Genomic DNA, 19,476 nt, shown 5'->3' with positions numbered 1-19,476 from the left:
GAGCCACCAATTAGCCTAACCTGCATGTCTTTGGACTGTGGGGGAAATCGGAGCACCCGGAGGAAACCCACGCAGACACGGGGAGAACATGCAAACTCCACACAGAAAGGCCCCTGTCGGCCACTGGGCTCAAACCCAGGACCTTCTTGCTATGAGGCAACAGTGCTAACCACTATACCACCATGCCACCCTTAGTGCTAACATGCAATCTAGATTTACAGCAACTATTGTGAATGAAGAGGTCCAACAGGTTCAATATTTGTTTGAAGGACAATGTGGTATACAAATTGACCAGATGTATGGCAGACTCAGCCAAAAAAGTTTGAATGTCATGAATATAAATAACTACCGTACATACTGTTTGACCCTTGAAAAAGATCTTCATAATGTTTTGTCCAAGGCTTGGATTACATTTCTTTTCGGTTAGTATAGATATTGGTATGGTAACCCTTCATGCTCATATTCTTTCTCAGGCATGTTGCTGGTGCATTCTTCTCCCAACTACATACCTTTCCTAATACTGTATTTTCACTGTAGTTACTGAGCAGTAATCTACAGCAGTTGCTAAATAATATGACTGAATTCATAATTGATTTATTTTCCATAGATCACAACATATTCCAAACTGCAATCTCTAACTTTACCTAACCTCATCCACCATTTCTCATCTCATCTCATTATCTCTAGCTGCTTTATCCTGTCCTACAGGGTCGCAGGCAAGCTGGAGCCTATCCCAGCTGACTACGGGCGAAAGGCGGGGTACACCCTGGACGAGTCGCCAGGTCATCACAGGGCTGACACATAGACACAGACAACCATTCACACTCACATTCACACCTACGGTCAATTTAGAGTCACCAGTTAACCTAACTGCATGTCTTTGGACTGTGGGGGAAACCGGAGCACCCGGAGGAAACCCACACAGACACGGGGAGAACATGCAAACTCTGCACAGAAAGGCCCTCGCCGGCCACGGGGCTCGAACCCGGACCTTCTTGCTGTGAGGCGACAGCACTAACCACCACACCACCGTGCCGCCCCCACCATTTCTGATTAGTTTATTTGTCAAGCTGTATGTGAGCTCAACCTTCTATCTGAATCAGTCTATGCACTACCATATAACTGCAGTTTCATGTGACATGATCCTACCTCCTGTAATCTCTCCTGGATGTTCATATCCCTTATAAGCTCGTAATTCTCATCTGTCAACTGTTCAATGATCTCCAAACCAGCGCACTGGTCTTCTGTGTGTGCCTTGTACTTATACTGAACTTCTACATAATCTCATATCACTAATGCAATCAATAGACTTTTAACATTGGATGTCATAGATCCTTCCTCTGCACAATCCAATTTCCGCTGTTAAATCCCACTCTAGTAAACTTCATCTCTGATTATAACCTCTCTATTCGTTATCAGGCAGTTGAAGATGAATTACACTTCGCTTCTCTCCATATTTTAGCTTGTGACTGTCATCCTCAATATTCTCATTAAGGGGAATGGAGTCCTGTTGGGTCTGAATTTACCTGATCTTTGCAGGAGGTAATGTAATGCATTGTTGTATATTAATACAACAATGCTACTAAATATACTAGCAATGTTCATGTACTGCACACAGATAATACTATCTTTACCAATTTGTTATTCCATACCATACAGTTAGGTCCATATATATTTGGACACTGACACAAATTTTGTTTTTTTACCTGTTTACTGAAACATATTCAAGTTATAGTTATATAATGGGCGGCACGGTGGTGTAGTGGTTAGCGCTGTCGCCTCACAGCAAGAAGGTCCTGGGTTCGAGCCCCGTGGCCGGCAAGGGCCTTTCTGTGTGGAGTTTGCATGTTCTCCCCGTGTCCGCGTGGGTTTCCTCCGGGTGCTCCGGTTTCCCCCACAGTCCAAAGACATGCAGGTTAGGTTGACTGGTGACTCTAAATTGACCGTAGGTGTGAATGTGAGTGTGAATGGTTGTCTGTGTCTATGTGTCAGCCCTGTGATGACCTGGCGACTTGTCCAGGGTGTACCCTGCCTTTCGCCCGTAGTCAGCTGGGATAGGCTCCAGCTTGCCTGCGACCCTGTAGAAGGATAAAGCGGCTAGAGATAATGAGATGAGATGAGATGAGTTATATAATGGACATAAAGTCCAGACTTTCAACTTTCATTTGAGGTTATCCACATTAAAATTGGATGAAGGGTTTAGGAGTTTCAGCTCCTTAACATGTGCCACCCTGTTTTTAAAGGGACCAAAAGTAATTGGACAATTGACTCAAAGGCTCTTTCATGGGCAGGTGTGGGAAATTCCTTCGTTATGTCATTCTCAATTAAGCAGATAAAAGGCCTGGAGTTGATTTGAGGTGTGGTGCTTGCATTTGGAAGATTTTGCTGTGAAGAAAACATGTGGTCAAAGGAGCTCTCCATGCAGGTGAAACAAGCCATCCTTAAGCTGCAAAAACAGAAAAAACCCATCCGAGAAATTGCTACAATATTAGGAGTGGCAAAATCTACAGTTTGGTACATCCTGAGAAAGAAAGAAAGAAAGAAAGAAAGAAAGAAAGAAAGCACTGGTGAACTCATCAATGCAAAAAGACCTGGACACCAACAGAAGACAACAGTAGTGGATGATCGCAGAATAATTTCCACGGTGAAGAGAAACCCCTTCACAACAGCCAACCAAGTGAACAACGCTCTCCAGGAGGTAGGCGTATCAATATCCAAATGTACCATAAAGAGAAGACTGCATGAAAGTAAATACAGAGGGTTCACTGCACGGTGCAAGCCACTCATAAGCCTCAAGAATAAAAAGGCTAGAATGGACTTTGCTAAAAAACATCTAAAAAAGCCAGCACAGTTCTGGAAGAACATTCTTTGGACAGATGAAACCAAGATCAACCTCTACCAGAATGATGGAAAGAAAAAAGTATGGTGAAGGTGTGGTACAGCTCATGATCCAAAGCATACCACATCATCTGTAAAACATGGTGGAGGCAGTGTGATGGCTTGGGCATGCATGGCTGCCAGTGGCACTGGGTCACTAGTGTTTATTGATGATGTGACACAGGACAGAAGCAGCTGGATGAATTCTGAGGTATTCAGAGACATACTGTGTGCTCAAATCCAGCAAAACTGATTGGTCGGCGTTTCATAATACAGATGGACAATGACCCAAAATATAAAGCCAAAGCAACCCAGGAGTTTATTAAAGCAAAGAAGTGGAATATTCTTGAATGGCCAAGTCAGTCACCTGATCTCAACCCAATTGAGCATGCATTTCACTTGTTAAAGACTAAACTTCAGACAGAAAGGCCCACAAACAAACAGCAACTGAAAACCGCTGCAGTAAAGGCCTGGCAGAGCATTAAAAAGGAGGAAACACAGCGTCTGGTGATGTCCATGAGTTCAAGACTTCAGGCAGTCATTGCCAACAAAGGGTTTTCAACCAAGTATTAGAAATGAACATTTTATTTACAATTATTTAATTTGTCCAATTACTTTTGAGCCCCTGAAATGAAGGGATTGTGTTTAAAAAATGCTTTAGTTCCTCACATTTTTATGCAATCATTTTGTTCAACCCACTGAATTAAAGCTGAAAGTCTGAACTTCAACTGCATCTGAATTGTTTTGTTCACAATTCATTGTGGTAATGTACAGAACCAAAATTAGAAAAATGTTGCATCTGTCCAAATATTTATGGACCTAACTGTATCTTCAAGGAAAATCTGTATGTTCTTTCTTTCTTTCTTTCTTTCTTTCTTTTTTTTTGGAAAGACACAAAAGTTTGCTTTCTCATTATCTGCAAATATCCCTTCCCCATCTTTCATTTCTTAAAGACACAAATGTAGGCATAAAACTTATTCAGAAAAGAAAATATATCTTGGGTCTGTTGATTGAGTCACATTAATAGGTGATTAAATAAATTATAATTTAAATATGCTTTGTATTAATGACTGCAGTGGCGGCACGGTGGTGTAGTGGTTAGCGCTGTCACCTCACAGCAAGAAGGTCCGGGTTCGAGCCCCATGGCCGGCGAGGGCCTTTCTGTGCGGAGTTTGCATGTTCTCCCCGTGTCCGCGTGGGTTTCCTCCGGGTGCTCCGGTTTCCCCCACAGTCCAAAGACATGCAGGTTAGGTTAACTGGTGACTCTAAATTGACCGTAGGTGTGAATGTGAGTGTGAATGGTTGTCTGTGTCTATGTGTCAGCCCTGTGATGACCTGGCGACTTGTCCAGGGTGTACCCCATCTTTCGCCCGTAGTCAGCTGGGATAGGCTCCAGCTTGCCTGCGACCCTGTAGAACAGGATAAAGCGGCGAGAGATGATGAGATGAGTAACTGCAGTACTGTTCAAAACAAAGGATCACATTTTAAAAACTGTCTTAAGCCTTGTCCTCCTGGGAAACCTAATAAAGCTACAGTAATAAATCTACAGTATTACATCAGGATTAAATAACATAACACTGGCTGTCATAATGGTCTAAAGTTGTTTGTACTTAAGTTTAAGAATATGACAGCTTTCTAGGTAGTTTGTGTTCCTTACATAGCCCACAGATTCACCTAATACACAGAACATCTGTATAACATATACATCCATACAGTACTGTGCAAAAGTCTTAGGCACCCTATAGGGTTTTTTTTTTCATACAAACTTTGTTATAGATTTCTATTTTATGACTTCTACATTGAGTAAGTACAAAAAAAAAAACATTTTAGAGTCCAAACATTCGTTTTTCAGCACAAAATTAAAGGTTACAGAAAAAAAATGTTTGTATCTGAGCAGTATATTACATAAGAGAGCACTTTTCAGATTAAAAAAGAAAACATAATGAAGGCTACGGTGTTTTGGTGCAAAATTAAGAAGCAAGTGTGACAAAGTGTCCAGAAGAACTGTGGCTGGTTCTGTAAGATGCTCAGTAAAACCTACAGCTCATTTCCTCATAAAACTGCACTCACTGGACCTGAGATTATACCATTTTTTTTTTTTTAAAGCAAAGGGTCGTCTCACACCAAATATTGACTTTGTTTCATTTATTATGGCTTACTGAGGGTGCTCCGGTTTCCCCCACAGTCCAAAGACATGCAGGTTAGGTTAACTGGTGACTCTAAATTGACCGTAGGTGTGAATGTGAGTGTGAATGGTTGTCTGTGTCTATGTGTCAGCCCTGTGATGACCTGGCGACTTGTCCAGGGTGTACCCCGCCTTTCGCCCATAGTCAGCTGGGATAGGCTCCAGCTTGCCTGCGACCCTGTAGAACAGGATAAGCGGCTACAGATAATGGATGGATGGATGGATGGATGGATGGCTTACTGATTACTGTTTATAGAATTTTTTAATGTTGAAAAATTTCATGTCATTATTTTTAAGCCATTTTTGGTCCACAGCATTTCTTTACATGTGCCTAAGACTTTTGCACAGTACTGTACATTGATGCCCACCATCCCAAACCTGTCTTGTTCAAGTCATACAGGATGGGAAAGTTGGTCGAAGCAGCTGGTTCTCATATTCATTTGAATCTTTAAGACATATTCAAGAAAGATTGGCTCTCTGACAAACTGCACACTATAAAATGGGCTATGCATATAAAATGGAAAGGTCAGTCGTAGAATGTGTAATGAAATTAATGCAGTTAATATGCTTTAACAGTCCCCTAACATTAACAGAAGAGGTTGTCAATTCACCTTTATTACAACATTGTTGAGAAAAATTGTGTTCGGAGATAGTGTTTACACTGCAAATAAATATAGATCATTTACAATGTCTCAGCTGCTGCATTTACAGTACATGACTGACAGCCAGGCCTCGAGGCCGCAGAATGATTTTTTTTTTTGGCGAGAAAGTATAAAATCCTAGATAAAGAACTTAATTTTTACTCAAGTATGGGAGTTGGAAATACTTTTACTTTTCCTCAGTGCTGTCACTGGGTAACCTTTTGTAAGCACCTATTATAGGTAGTAAAACATTTTTTTTGTGAGCTATATTCATAATGGCACCAATTAATAGCAGAAAGAGTTGCATGGCAGGAAGTTTAATTTTACTACATTCTGCTAATTAACAGTTTAAAGAAAGAAAGAAAGAAAGAAAGAAAGAAAGAAAGAAAGCACAACTTTATTCATCACACACTTGTGAAATTTCCTCTCTGCATTTAAACCATCTGAAGCAGTGAACACACACATGTGAGCGATGAGCACACACACATGCCCAGAGCATTGGGCAGCCATGCTATCAGCGCCCGGGGAGCAGTCGGGAGTCAGGTGCCTCGCTCAAGGGCACCTCAGCCCATCCCTTATTAACCTAACTGCATGTTTTTGGACTGTGGGGGAAACCGGAGCACCCGGAGGAAACCCACGCAGACACAGGGAGAACATGCAAACTCCACACAGAAAGGCCCTCGCCGGCCGCTGGGTTTGAACCCAGAACCTTCTTCTTGTGAGGCAATCGTGCTAACCACTACAAAGCAGTGGTGTAGTGGTTAGCACTACAAAGCTCTCAAAACAAATATTAAAATAGAAAAGATATTTTCATAAGCAGACCTCAACAATTAAACATAAAAACGAGCAGAAGCCTGTAATGACATTGCAGCCATCTGGTGTAATATTTTTTTTTTAAATGGGGGTGGAATTGGAGCAAAGTGTTAGTCAAGTTTTAAAAAAAGGTTTATACTTTTCACAGCAGAGTGTCAAGTCTGCCAAAATTAAATCCTAATGATAACTTTCAATATGACGTTCATTATCCATCCATCCATCCATCCATTATCTGTAACTGCTTATCCTGTGCAGGGTCGCAGGCAACCTGGAGCCTATCCCAGCTGACTATGGGTGAGAGGCGGGGTACACTCTGGACAAGTCGCCAGATCATCACAGGGCTGACATACTGTATAGAGACAGACAACCATTCACACTCACATTCACACCTATGGTCAATTTAGAGCCACCAATTAACCTAACCTGCATGTCTTTGGACTGTAGGGGAAACCGGAGCACCCAGAGGAAATCCACGCAGACATGAGGAGAACATGCAAACTCCACACAGAAAGGTCCCCGTCAGCTGCTAAGCTCGAACCCAGAACCTTCTTGCTGTGAGGCGACAGTGCTAACCACCACACCACTGTGCCGCCTATGGTGTTCATGAAAATGTTATTTTGTTACAGTACATTACAGCTTAATAACAAACAGCATTATTTTATTTGACGTGTTTTTCCTTTTCCTAGGTCTTTTATTAACTGACCTTTATTACACCGTGCAAGCATTTTAATACTGACTATTTTCTTATACCTCCCCCACTGTCTCATATGACAGCGATTGGAGTGAGTGAGTGTTTCTAATGCCTCACATCTACAGAGAGACTGAGTGTTATAATTGAGTGCAGTGGCTCCCACTATACTTTGTAAAAGAAGCTCAGTGTGCAGTTCTCTTATTGATCCATATTCACATAGATAGGATTGATTTATACACCATTATGCAGCTTTCATAGTGTTATATGTGTTACAAAACCTAATATGAAGGCGTATAATTACCAAAAGTGATCAGAGTAGATGGACTGCTCTGTATAAGATGACGTTAGTACTAAGTGGCTATAATTCTTGTCGTCAAGGCTGCACACAGATTCAGACAATGTAATGCCTAGGTCAGACGGCAGAAAGACGCATGCTGCGACCTGCGATCGGTCGGGTGGCAACTGATCTCAGGTGGACGCAGGTGTTTTGCGTCAAATCCTTCATTGTGGTCAGATGTATTGCAAGACAGAATTTTTAAGCTGAATCAACTAGTCAGAAGCAGATGCAGCTAGACGCAGGTTGACACAGTGCACAGAAAACCTTTTAGCAGCCATAAGACTGCTCGCAGGTTGTTGTAAACTATTTGCAGGCTCAGTCTGTGTCTACCTGTGATGCATCGCAGCTATCTCTGCGATAAAGACTTGTCTTCCCCTGCGTCAAGCTGCCACTACCTGCTTCAACCTGCAATTGGTCGCTCAAGCATTGCACGACCACCTGCCTCTACATCCATCCATCCATCCATCCATCCATCCATTATCTGTAGCCGCTTATCCTGTTCTACAGAGTCGCAGGCAAGCTGGAGCCTATTCCAGCTGACTATGGGCGAGAGGTGGGGTACACCCTGGACAAGTCGCCAAGTCATCACAGGGCTGACACAGAGACAAACAACCACTCACACTCACACCTACAGTTAATTTAGAGTCACCAATTAGCCTAACCTGCATGTCTTTGGACTGTGGAGAAAACCGGAGTACCCGGAGGAAACCCACGCAGACACGGGGAGAACATGCAAACTCCACATAGAAAGACCCTCGTCAGCCATTGGGCTTGAAGCCAGGACCTTCTTGCTGTGAGGCGACAGTGCTAACCACTACACCACCGTGCCACCCGCCTGCCTCTCCATGCGTCAGATATTTATTCACACAAACGCGTTTCGCCATGTGCCTTCCTCAGTGTGCTCGAGGAAGTTACACACCGAAACACGTTTGTGCGAATAAATATCTGTCTGCATAGTGCGACCTCTTTCCCTTTCTTTTGAACTGACTATATGTTAGGTCAGTACTCTCAGAATTAATAAAAACACATTGAGTGAAGCCTGCCCCTACCCTTATGTAAACTCTACATGCGTCAACCTGCTATTTGCACTGATTAGAAGCGAATCACAGCTGAAATGCGAACAGATCGTGACCCACTTGCGTCAACCTGCCTCTACTAAAGACCCTCTGCAACACTCTGCCATTATCTGCGTCGTCGTGCGTCGATGCAAGACCAGTCTTGCGTCTACCTGCGATTTTGTTATCGCAGGTAGACGCAAGTAGTTGAAAACTAGTTGCAGCCTTCCATCTGACCTGGATATAAAGATCACACTGCTCATGTTTATTCACATATGACCCACTCCTGAATTTGCACTGTCTTAAATCCAAAAGGAGTCTGTTATCCTGTGCAACTCAAGCTCATGAGTTTGTGATTGGATTTTGTTTGCTTTCATAGGAATAATGTTGGAGGTAGAAGTGTAACACAATTATAATATCTTTATCTGTATATGCTTAGTGCTCTAAATATCCATATCTATTCAGATTTAATGTGGGTGTGGCCTGACCCATACACCACTATGCTTGTGGAAAATTTCAGGAAATACCTGAAATATTTTGCAATGAATTTAGTTGCTTGTATTTGTATAAACAAATTAGTAGCCTAATTTAAACCACTGTGTACCTGACCAGGCAGGTACTAAGGATGCTGTAAATGCATCATGCAGCAGCACACGTTTATGTCACACATCAATGTCAAGCACTCACGCTGCATGTTCTAGCCACACATTTTTTTTAACCTGTAAGCTTCATTTCTGACTGCTCATATGTATGCATCCGCATTAAAAAGTCTAAACCTCCTGCTTGTGTGCCTGTTTTGTTATGCCTCATGGGATACCATATTTGGGCCTTACTATGCTAGTGCCTGTGGGGGACAATAAGGGAAGAGAAATTGAACTTGGATTCACCATAACACCAAGGAAACCCAAAAGAACATCTCCAGTCAGTGCGTTTACATGCACATCCAAATCGAGCTACTGTCGGTAATCGAGCTAAGGGTCCCAGCAGGGGTGCCAGAGAAATCCAATCCTACATGCACACAAGGAAATCGAGCTATTGTGTGAGGTACATTGTGCACCCGAGCCACAGGTGGCGCTACACGCCCCATCGTGTTGGTACACTTCCGGTTGTCGTCATGAAGAAGAGCTATTCAAGAGTATAAACAAAGTTATCAGTTCCGTGTTCACAAAGTTATCAGTTCCGTGTTCCGTGTTCTCTTCTGCTGCTCGCTACTACTACTGTTGTCATGCCAACCGAGGCTGTTGTGTTTCCCGCTTGTGGTCTCGTCACTCGTCACTTCCGGAAGGGGCAATGCTGAAGTAAGTAGCTCGATAGGGTTTACATGCACTAAGTAGCTCGGCTACAATCGCATAATCTAGGTCACGTAGCTCGATTACGAGAAATCCAGTTCAGTTCGATTTCAGCTAAGCTAAGGTGTTTCCATGGCATTTAGAACTTCGATTTCAGTCGAGCTACAGCAGAAATTCGATTTTCTCTATGTGCATGTAAACGCACTGAGTATCCCTCACAGACCTGGACCTTGCTGACGATATCTGTCTACTCTGCAACCAGATCCAGCAAGCCCAGGAGCTCCTCATCCAACTCAAGGCCAAATGTAACAAGGTGGGACTTCTTCTGAATGCCAAAATGACCGAGGTAATGGCTTAGAACATTGAGGACCATGACCCAATAACAACACCATCACTTAAAGAGGTGTCAGATTTCAAATACCTGGTGTCCTGGGTGGAGTCTACTGAAACAGACATTAAATATCAGAAAGCTCACTCCTGGAGAGTGCTAAACAGCATGAAGAGGATATGGAAGTCAAGAATGTCAAGGGAAGTCAAGTTGAGCTACTTCTTGGCCACAGTAGAGTATGTTCTATTGTATGGACGCGAGGCTTGGACCCTAACACCAGGGCTCGAAAGATCTCGCGATGGTTGCTACACACACGTGCAGTTCTTAACATTACCTGGATCACAAATGAAGTGCTATATGGAGAGCTACCAAGGATCAGCAACAAGGTAGCGGCAAGAAGGATGCAGCTGCCTGGACACTGCTTTAGGCATCCAGAGACTGGCAGCTAGTCAGCTCATCACACGGGAACCAGTACATGGGCAAAAGAGATTGGGAAGACCAAGAGTGAGTTTTTGAAGAAGGACGCAGAAGCTGGGAACTCACAGGAACTGGAATCGTGATTAAGGGATCGCAGAGACTGGATGATCCGTACTAGGGCCTGGCTAAGGCTGCACTAGTAAGTAAGTAAGTAAGTAAGTAAGTAAGTACAGGATCCCAGTCCTGATGCACACCTCTTATCTCAACCAAATGCTCTATGAACTTTTCTATCCAGCTTTCTATATAAAATAAATAAATAAAACAAAACAGCATCACCTATTTGCATCTATCTGTATTGGCATCTGTTTAGAACACATTATCTGTTCATTCTAAATAATGTACAGTGCCTTGCAAAAGTATTCATCCCCCTTGGTATTTGTCCTGTTCTGCTGCATTACAAGCTGGAATTAAAATGGATTTTTGGGGGGTTAGCACCATTTGATTTATACAACATGCCTACAACTTTAAAGGTGCACATTGTTTTTTTATTGTGACACAAACAATAATTAACATGAAAAAACAGAAATCTGGAGTGTGCATAAGTATTTACCCCCTTTCATATGAGACCCCTAAATAAGAGCTGGTCCAACCAATTCACTTCATAAGTCACATAATTACTTGATTAAGATCCATCTGTGTGCAATCAAAGTGTCACATGATCTGTCACATGATGTCTGTATAAATCAACCTGTTCTGGAAGGACCCTGACTCTGCAACACTACTAAGCAAGCAACATGAAAACCAAGGAGCACTCCAAACAGGTCAGAGACAAAATTGTGGAGGAGTACAGATCAGGGTTGGGTCATAAAAAATATCCCAAACTTTGAATATCCCAGGGAGCACCATTAAATCCATTATAGCAAAATGGAAAGAATATGGCACCACTACAAACCTGACAAGAGAAGGCCGCTCACCAAAACTCACAGACTGGGCAAGGAGGGCATTAATCAGAGTGTAACACCAACGATAAAGCTGAGGGAGCTGCAAAGATCCACAGTGGAGATGGGAGTATCTGTCCATAGGACCACTTTAAGCCATACACTCCACAGAGTGGGGCTTTATGGAAGAGTGGCCAGAAAGAGTCATTGCTTAAAAAAAAAAATCAAGTTTGGAGTTTGCCCAACAGCATGTGGCAGACTCCCCAAACACATGGAAGAAGATTCTCTGGTCAAATTAGACAAAAATTGAACTTTTTGGCCATCATGGGAAATGCCATGTCCGGTGCAAACCCAACACCCTGAGAACACCATCCCTACAATGAAGCATGGTGGTGGCAGCATCATGCTGTGGGGATGTTTTTCATCTGCAGGGACAGGAAAGCTGGTCAGGACTGAAGGAAAGATGGATGGCACTAAATACAGGGCAATTCTGGAGGAAAACCCTGTTTGAGTCGGCCAGAGGTTTGAGACTGGGACGAAGGTTCACATTCCAGCAGGACAATGACCCTAAACATACTGCTAAAGCTACACTGGAGTGGTTTAAAGGGAAACATTTAAATGTCTTGGAATGGCCTAGTCAAAGCCCAGACCTCAATCCAACTGAGAATCTGTGGCATAACTTGAAGATTGCTGTACACCAACGCAACCCATCTAACTTGAAGGAGCTGGAGCAGTTTTGCCTTGAGGAATGGGCAAAAATCCCAGTGGCTAGATGTGCTAAGCTAATAGAGACATACCCCAAGAGACTTGCAGCTGTACCGTAATTGTAGCAAAACGTGGATCTATAAATTATTGACTTGGGGGGGTGTACTTATGCACACTCCAGATTTCTGATTTTTTTTTTCATCTTAATTATTGTTTGTGTCACAATAAAAAAAAAACAATGTGCACTTTTAATGTTGTAGGCATGTTGTGTAAATCAAATGGTGCTAACCCCCCAAAATCCATTTTAATTCTAGCTTGTAATGAAACAAAACAGGACAAACACCAAGGGGGATGAATACTTTTTCAAGGCTCTGTATATGTATTATGCTGTGTTCACACTTATACCGGTACGATAGTGGTATAGCTGTATCGATACAAAGTATACCGGTACAGTTTAGTGCATCTGTCCACACTAGCGAGAAATGTTTGCGGTTTTTTTTCACGGTAGTTAAAATGCGCGTGTGTGAAATGTTTCCGTGGTTACCGAGTAACTTCCTTCTGAGAATATATGGCATCCGTTATTTTGAGATCTCGAGAAAACAAAACAATTATTCCATGATCTCGAGAAAGCAAAACAATTATTTCATGATCTCAGCTGGATCACTGTATCTCCGTCGGTAGAGACGAAGCCGGGCCAGTCTTCTGCGGAGGTGCCGCGGACTAATTTTGAAATTATCCCTTATTAAAAGACTTAATGCAATCTCTCCCTGTGTCAACCCCTGATCAAAATATTGCCTCATTAGGTGGTCGATTATTCCAGACATTCTAATGACCAAAGTTGCGTCTATGCAGAATGAGAAATAGCCCCAAAGTCAGCATATCACAAGTCTCTTGGCGCACCTGAATGAACCATTTCTCAGCTGTTTACTCGAGATCATGAAATAATTGTTTTGTTTTCTCGAGATCACGGAATAATTGTTTTGTTTTCTCGAGATCTCGAATTAACGGTTTTGTTTTCTCGAGATCTCGAATTAGTTGTGTTGTTTTCTCGAGATCCTGAATTAATTATGTCGTTATCTCGGGATAACAAGGTGAATAAAAAAAAGGATTATATGAAGGGCCTCTCTCGGCTTCTGTACGGATGAAACAACGCGTGTGTGCTTTTTGTTGTCAGTGTACAGTCTGTATTTCTGGTGGTCATTTATTCAGTCGAATCGTATAAAACGCGCGAGGCAGTTGAGAAAGAAACAAACGAATCTCCGTTCTTCACTATTTTATTCAGCGAAGACATCGATTGAGGTGTGTGACTTTGCGCATGCGCATTATATTTGTATCGATACAGAGCCGCTTCATCTGTCCACACTACAGCGAAGCGCTACAGTACCGATACTGTACCGGTACGAAACCCATACATTTGTGGGTTTCGTACCGATACAGTTATACCGCTACAGTACCGGTATAGTTGCTAGTGTGGACAGGTGTTGTGGTACGAAAGTAGTTTCGTATCGGTACAAAATCCCTAGTGTGGACAGGGTATTAGGGTCCCGCCTTAGTCCGAAAAGATACTAATCTAAACTTGGAACTTTCCATATGACTTGAGTCATGCAAAAATTTTACAAGTGTGTGAGAATGCAGCTTGTACTGTTACCTGTGCCACCTCCTCAAAGTCATCATGGCGTTTCTGCAGGGCCCTGGCTCTGTGTAGAGACTTGCCCACTCCTGTGTGTTTACTCAGGAAAGCCTCGCCATGGTTCTCAATCCAGTCCATCACCTTCATAAAACACAAAAATACACACCGTTCAAATGATTTAGGGAGCCACTGAAACAATGTGATCCAAGCTTTGTAATAAAATTAATGTGCAATACTTATATTCTTTCTCATACATTTGATTAAGTTCATGCCCAGAAGTGTTGGGTCAAGGAACACATAGAGTAAGTAAAACACACACACACACACACACACAGTTCAACGATAGTAATTGCCTCTTCACCCTGCTACATAGTGAACAATCAGTCACGACTGTCTCTCTGTCAAACAAAATGCCGAAGCCACTTTATCAGCAGTTACATAAGTGGACAGCAATACAGAAACACAGCTTTGATTTCATTAGTACTATACACAATCTGGCCTAACATAAACCATAGCGTGACTGCGCAATCATCACTGAAACGTTATTAATATGCCCCGTCGTTCAACTCTGAGAGAGTAAAACACTCCCGAGAAACAGTGTTTATAAATATCAGAAGAAGCGAGAGTGTAGAGAGGTCAAAAACAGAGGATTAACCCAGTTTAGTTCTCGACTGTCTCTGGGAATAGCTGTATGTTTCTGGAATGTGAACACAATACAGACCCCATATTGTGCGCTCATCTGAATGGGATGCAGAGTGTATAAGCTCTTGTTAAACAGTTTTAGTTTGAACAAGACTGCAGTATCTATAGTTTGATTCTATATCTATTACTTCCTGAAATTAAACAAAATATATATGTAACTCATCAGAACATTAGGAATTTCAATGTTAAATCCATCCCTGAAGATATCAACCATTCTTCACACAATCTGAAGGTGGGGGAGCTTCATGCTTACGTGTATGCAAGCGACACAATTTTATAAACAATGTCAATGGGTGTGGTGAACTTCTGTTTATGCATGGCTGATTACAGCATCCGCAGTGTGTTTTAAAAACGTTTCATACACTTGCACGAACAGGGAGAGCTGCACTAAATAACGCCAAATACAACTAAATATCTGGCTTATCTAATTATATAGCTTCATTCACTGTGTTGCACCAGTTCATGTTCAGTTCTACGTTTGGATAAGCTCGCTTTCATCCACACTGTTTTCAGGCAGGATGACATAAGCGTAGTAAAAGTGTAGATTCAGAAACTTCGTTACCAAAAATAAATATTACTAAACCGATCTTTAAATGTTCATTAGGTGAATCATCATTAGGTTTGTGATGATTGTTATTATAACATTGAATCCCTTATGATTAGTTTACAGTTAAGGAGGATTTTTTGGAATTTCCCAACAAACGTATGTGCTTGGCCCCTGAGGTGTGGTGTGTAAAATTCTTCATTATTTGAAGGACTCGACAGTATAAACACCCTGATTATGGAACTGATTACTGTTTGCCAGGACTGGCTGGTATAAATAGGATAGCAGGGTTAAGCCCTCCCTCTCTTTCAAGGAAAAAATACATAAAAATAAAGGTCCTGTTTAGCATCTGTATTTATTTCTGTAAAAAAAAATGGCTTAAAGTGAATTATCATTTGAGTTTTGTAGAATCAACAGCACCACATGTGTATATTATACTTTTTGGGTGGCACGGTGGTGTAGTGGTTAGCACAGTAGCCTCACAGCAAGAAGGTTCCGGGTTCGAACCCAGCGGCCGGCGAGGGCCTTTCTGTGTGGAGTTTGTATGTTCTCCCCGTGTCTGCGTGGGTTTCCTCTGGGTGCTCCGGTTTCCCCCACAATCCAAAGACATGCAGTTAGGTTGACGTGGGGCGGCCTTGGGCTGAGGTGCCCTTGAGCAAGGTACCTGACCCCTGACTGCTCCCTGGGCGCTCTGGTGTGGCTGCCCACTGCTCTGGGTGTGTGTGCGTGTGTTCACTGCTTCAGATGGGTTAAATGCAGAGGATGAATTTCACTGTGCTTGAAGTGTGCATGTGACGAATAATAAAGGTTTTTAACAGTTGTGAGTAAATATACACAGAATGGTATGCAGTAAAGGTTGAGACTGATTTCTTACTAGCCCAAAGTGTAGATCCGCACAGCCTACAATCAACAGTTGTTTCATGTGATTGCACTGATCATGCAATGGGGCTAATTTATTTCAGCCTACTTCACTGACATGCCAGGTTATAAGCAGTGATTCACAAAATGCACATGACATACAATAATGGATGTAATATACAGTACCAGTCAAAAGTTTAGACCCCCCTACTCATTCGTACTGTAGGTTTTTCTGTATTTTGACTATTTTCTACATCGTAGAACAACACTGAAGACATCAAAACTATGAAATAACATATGGAACCTATATGGGATTATGTAGTAAACAAAAAAGTGGTAAAAAAAATCTGTTTCATATTTTAGATTCTTCAAAGTAGCCACCTCTGGCAGCGGGGGCGTAGTCAAGCATCAGTCACCGCAAAGGGTTATTGGCAGACCCCCCTGACTCCATTATCCCGGGAAAAAACGGCCTTTTCCACACCGTTTGGCTTACACCAATTCGTCACACTTCCTTTTGGGCTGTTTGGGGCGCCCGCTATGTTTCAGTGGCTGATGGACAGGGTCCTCCGCCCCCACGCCACCTATGTGGCCGCCTACATCGATGACATTATTATCTATAGCAATGACTGGCCGAGGCACCTCGAACATCTGAGGGCTGTCCTTAGGTCACTGAGGCGAGCGGGTCTCACAGCCAACCCAAAGAAGTATGCGATTGGGCGGGTGGAAGTACAGTATCTGGGCTTCCACTTGGGCAACTGGCAGGTGCGTCCCCAAATTAACAAGACAGCAGCAATTGCGGCCTGCCCGAGGCCCAAGACCAAAAAGGGGGTGAGACAGTTCCTGGGGCTGGCTGGCTATTATCGTAGGTTTATACCTAATTATTTGGACGTCACCAGCCTGCTGACTGATCTGACTAAAAAGGGGGCACCAGATCCGGTCCAGTGGACGGAGCAATGCCAGCGGGCTTTTTCTAAGGTAAAGGCTGCACTGTGTGGGGGGGCCACTTTTACACTCCCCTGACTTTTCTCTCCCCTTTATGTTGCAGACGGATGTGTCGGACAGAGGGCTGGGGGCCGTTTTGTCCCAGCAGGTGAGGGGCGCTACAGCACCATTGAGAAAGAGTGCCTGGCGATCAAGTGGGCGGTCCTCGCCCTCCGGTACTACCTGCTGGGATGCCCTTTCACCCTCTGTTCGGACCACGCGCCCCTCCAGTGGCTCCACCGCATGAAGGATGCCAATGCGCGCATCACCCGTTAGTATCTGGCACTCCAACCCTTTAACTTCAAGGTGATCCACAGGCTGGGGGCGCAGATGGTCGTGGCGGACTTCCTCTCCCGTCAAGGGGGGGAGTCGGCTGCAGGCCAGACGGCCACCCGGCCTGAGTCGGGCGGTGGGGGTATGTGGCAGCGGGGGCATGGTCAAGCATCAGTCTGTGACAGGAGGGCGGAGTCAGGGAAGGTAAGTGGCAGAATCACTACACCTGTCGTTAATTAATGTGTTTGTGTGTCTTCCCAGTGACCGCGCCCTATTTAAGGAGAGAGAGCGAGAGCAGAGGGAGCTCTCTCCTCAACCAGATGACTGATGTGTGTGCGTGTGTGAGAGTGTGTATAGGCTGAAAAGCTGAATAAAAGCCAGTTTTGTGAACTCAGTTCTGTCCTGCCATCCTTCTGTGCTCCACCCACCTACACAAACTGTCACACCACCGTTTACCTTGATGACACCTTACACACTATTGGCATTATTTTAACCAGATTCATGAGGTAGTCATCCGGAATACTTTTCAATTAACAGGTGCCTCGTCAAAAGCTAATTAGTACAATTTCTTGCCTTCATAATGCGTTTGAGATCAAACAGTAAATAATAACAGTAAATAGCCTTATTCCACAACTGTAGTAATCGGTATTATGTCAAGAACCGCTCAACTAAGTAAAGAGAAACGACATCCATCATTATTTTAAGACATGACGTGGCTTTTAATTAATAAAAATAAAGAAAAACCATTGAATTAGAAGGCACGTCCAAACTTTTACCTGGTACCGTATATAAACAAGGGGACTGCTTTCTTGATCATGGCTTTCTCAAAATGCTTTTGGTGAAACTAGATGTAAATACACTCAGCAAACACTGCCTAATCAAAGTACAAATTACATGAAGGTCAAAATGACAGAATAATGTGTTTTGAATGAAAAAGTTGTCGAACAGAAAGTACAGCTTTCCTGCTTACAGTGCTTTCTATTTAAAATACCAACCATGAATGGTGTTGTTTATTTCCCTTGCCTAGGTTTTTGCGTACTAGGTTTTTTTTTTTGCTAACGATGAGACCCTGTGCTATAAGGCTCAGCCACAAAGTGCTTCCTAGTCGTAATGCTGAGCTAATAGAAATTTCAATTATTTCATTCAATATTATGACCAGTCATCGCCATTGTTGGTTTTCCTCTTAATGTGCTGCTTTCAGAGACACTGAGAGGCAGAGAAAAAAAAAATAAAGCAGTCATGTAGATGAATAAGGGTGTTCCTGTGTATGACATACACAAATAATACGAACACATTAAAAGCCCTCCACGAACACTGCTTCTGCCCCTGTCTGAGAATAAAATGTGCCCAACACACTAGAACTAGAGTGTGGGAACAGAAAATGTACTAACAATTATTGCCATGCAAGCAGGATCCTGAAGCCCCCAGCGAGAGATTTTAAAAATGTTGCATGGATGATTCAGTTTCTGTAGGTCTAGACTCAAAGAGTTTTTCAGAACTGTGTCATGCTCATCCATATAAAAATAATACTCAAATACCCGAGGGACATTTTCTAATCTTAACCAGACTTGCATAAAGGGAGTTATGTCTGTGTGTCTTAATCCATGTATAATTTAAATGGTGATAGAGGTCACGTAGCTGCAGATGTACATAAGGTTTATATTTGGAAATATGGAAAATTTTGCATTGCAGCAATGAGTTGCACAGATACAATCAAGAGTTGTTTTTTTCCCATCTGTGAAATGCCCACCATATGTAAATACACTAGAGGAATCTAGAATTTACAAATGCTATGAGAGCATATAAAATAACAGAAAGGTTAACATGCCCAGGTTTCAGTTCACTCCTCACTGACATACCCAGGATAAATCACAGTTCATGTGAAGAGGTATATCTCCCTCACATTTCTCACACACATCTCCTTCTGTCTCTCTGGTCTTTAATCACCACAATCATGACTTCTGATTTATCTCAATTACAGTACAAAGGACAGAGGTCAAAGCACACGTGTTCCACTGATAACCCTGTGACAGTAATGATGACAAAGGTCAAAGAGAAAAAGGACAAAGCAGGCTCAGGCTTTATCATACTGATGTCACGGACTAAACTACACAGAGTGTCTGTGGCCACAGAAGAGATGTGGAGACAATGCATCTGATTTAGTAGGATGGTGAGGTCCAGGATCCCCCAGTGGTCCATGAAGCCTTGTTAG

At 42.8% G+C, this 19,476-nt stretch overlaps 1 protein-coding gene across 2 annotated transcripts in view; it reads right to left on the bottom strand.

Annotated features, from left to right (window-relative positions):
* The window catches only part of kalrna (kalirin RhoGEF kinase a), a 408,274-nt gene that overhangs the window by 164,678 nt on the left and 224,120 nt on the right, over positions 1-19,476 (bottom strand). For both annotated transcript variants that reach the window (XM_060929989.1, XM_060929988.1), the window contains exon 10: positions 13,925-14,047. In XM_060929989.1, the coding sequence (XP_060785972.1) occupies positions 13,925-14,047 (123 nt within the window). The remainder of the gene's footprint in view (positions 1-13,924; positions 14,048-19,476) is intronic.

This window comes from Neoarius graeffei, chromosome 9 (genome assembly GCF_027579695.1).
Source record: "Neoarius graeffei isolate fNeoGra1 chromosome 9, fNeoGra1.pri, whole genome shotgun sequence".
Taxonomy (NCBI): domain Eukaryota; kingdom Metazoa; phylum Chordata; class Actinopteri; order Siluriformes; family Ariidae; genus Neoarius; species Neoarius graeffei.
Note: the sequence above shows the minus strand (reverse complement) of the source record. Positions and strands in the feature narration are given on the sequence as shown.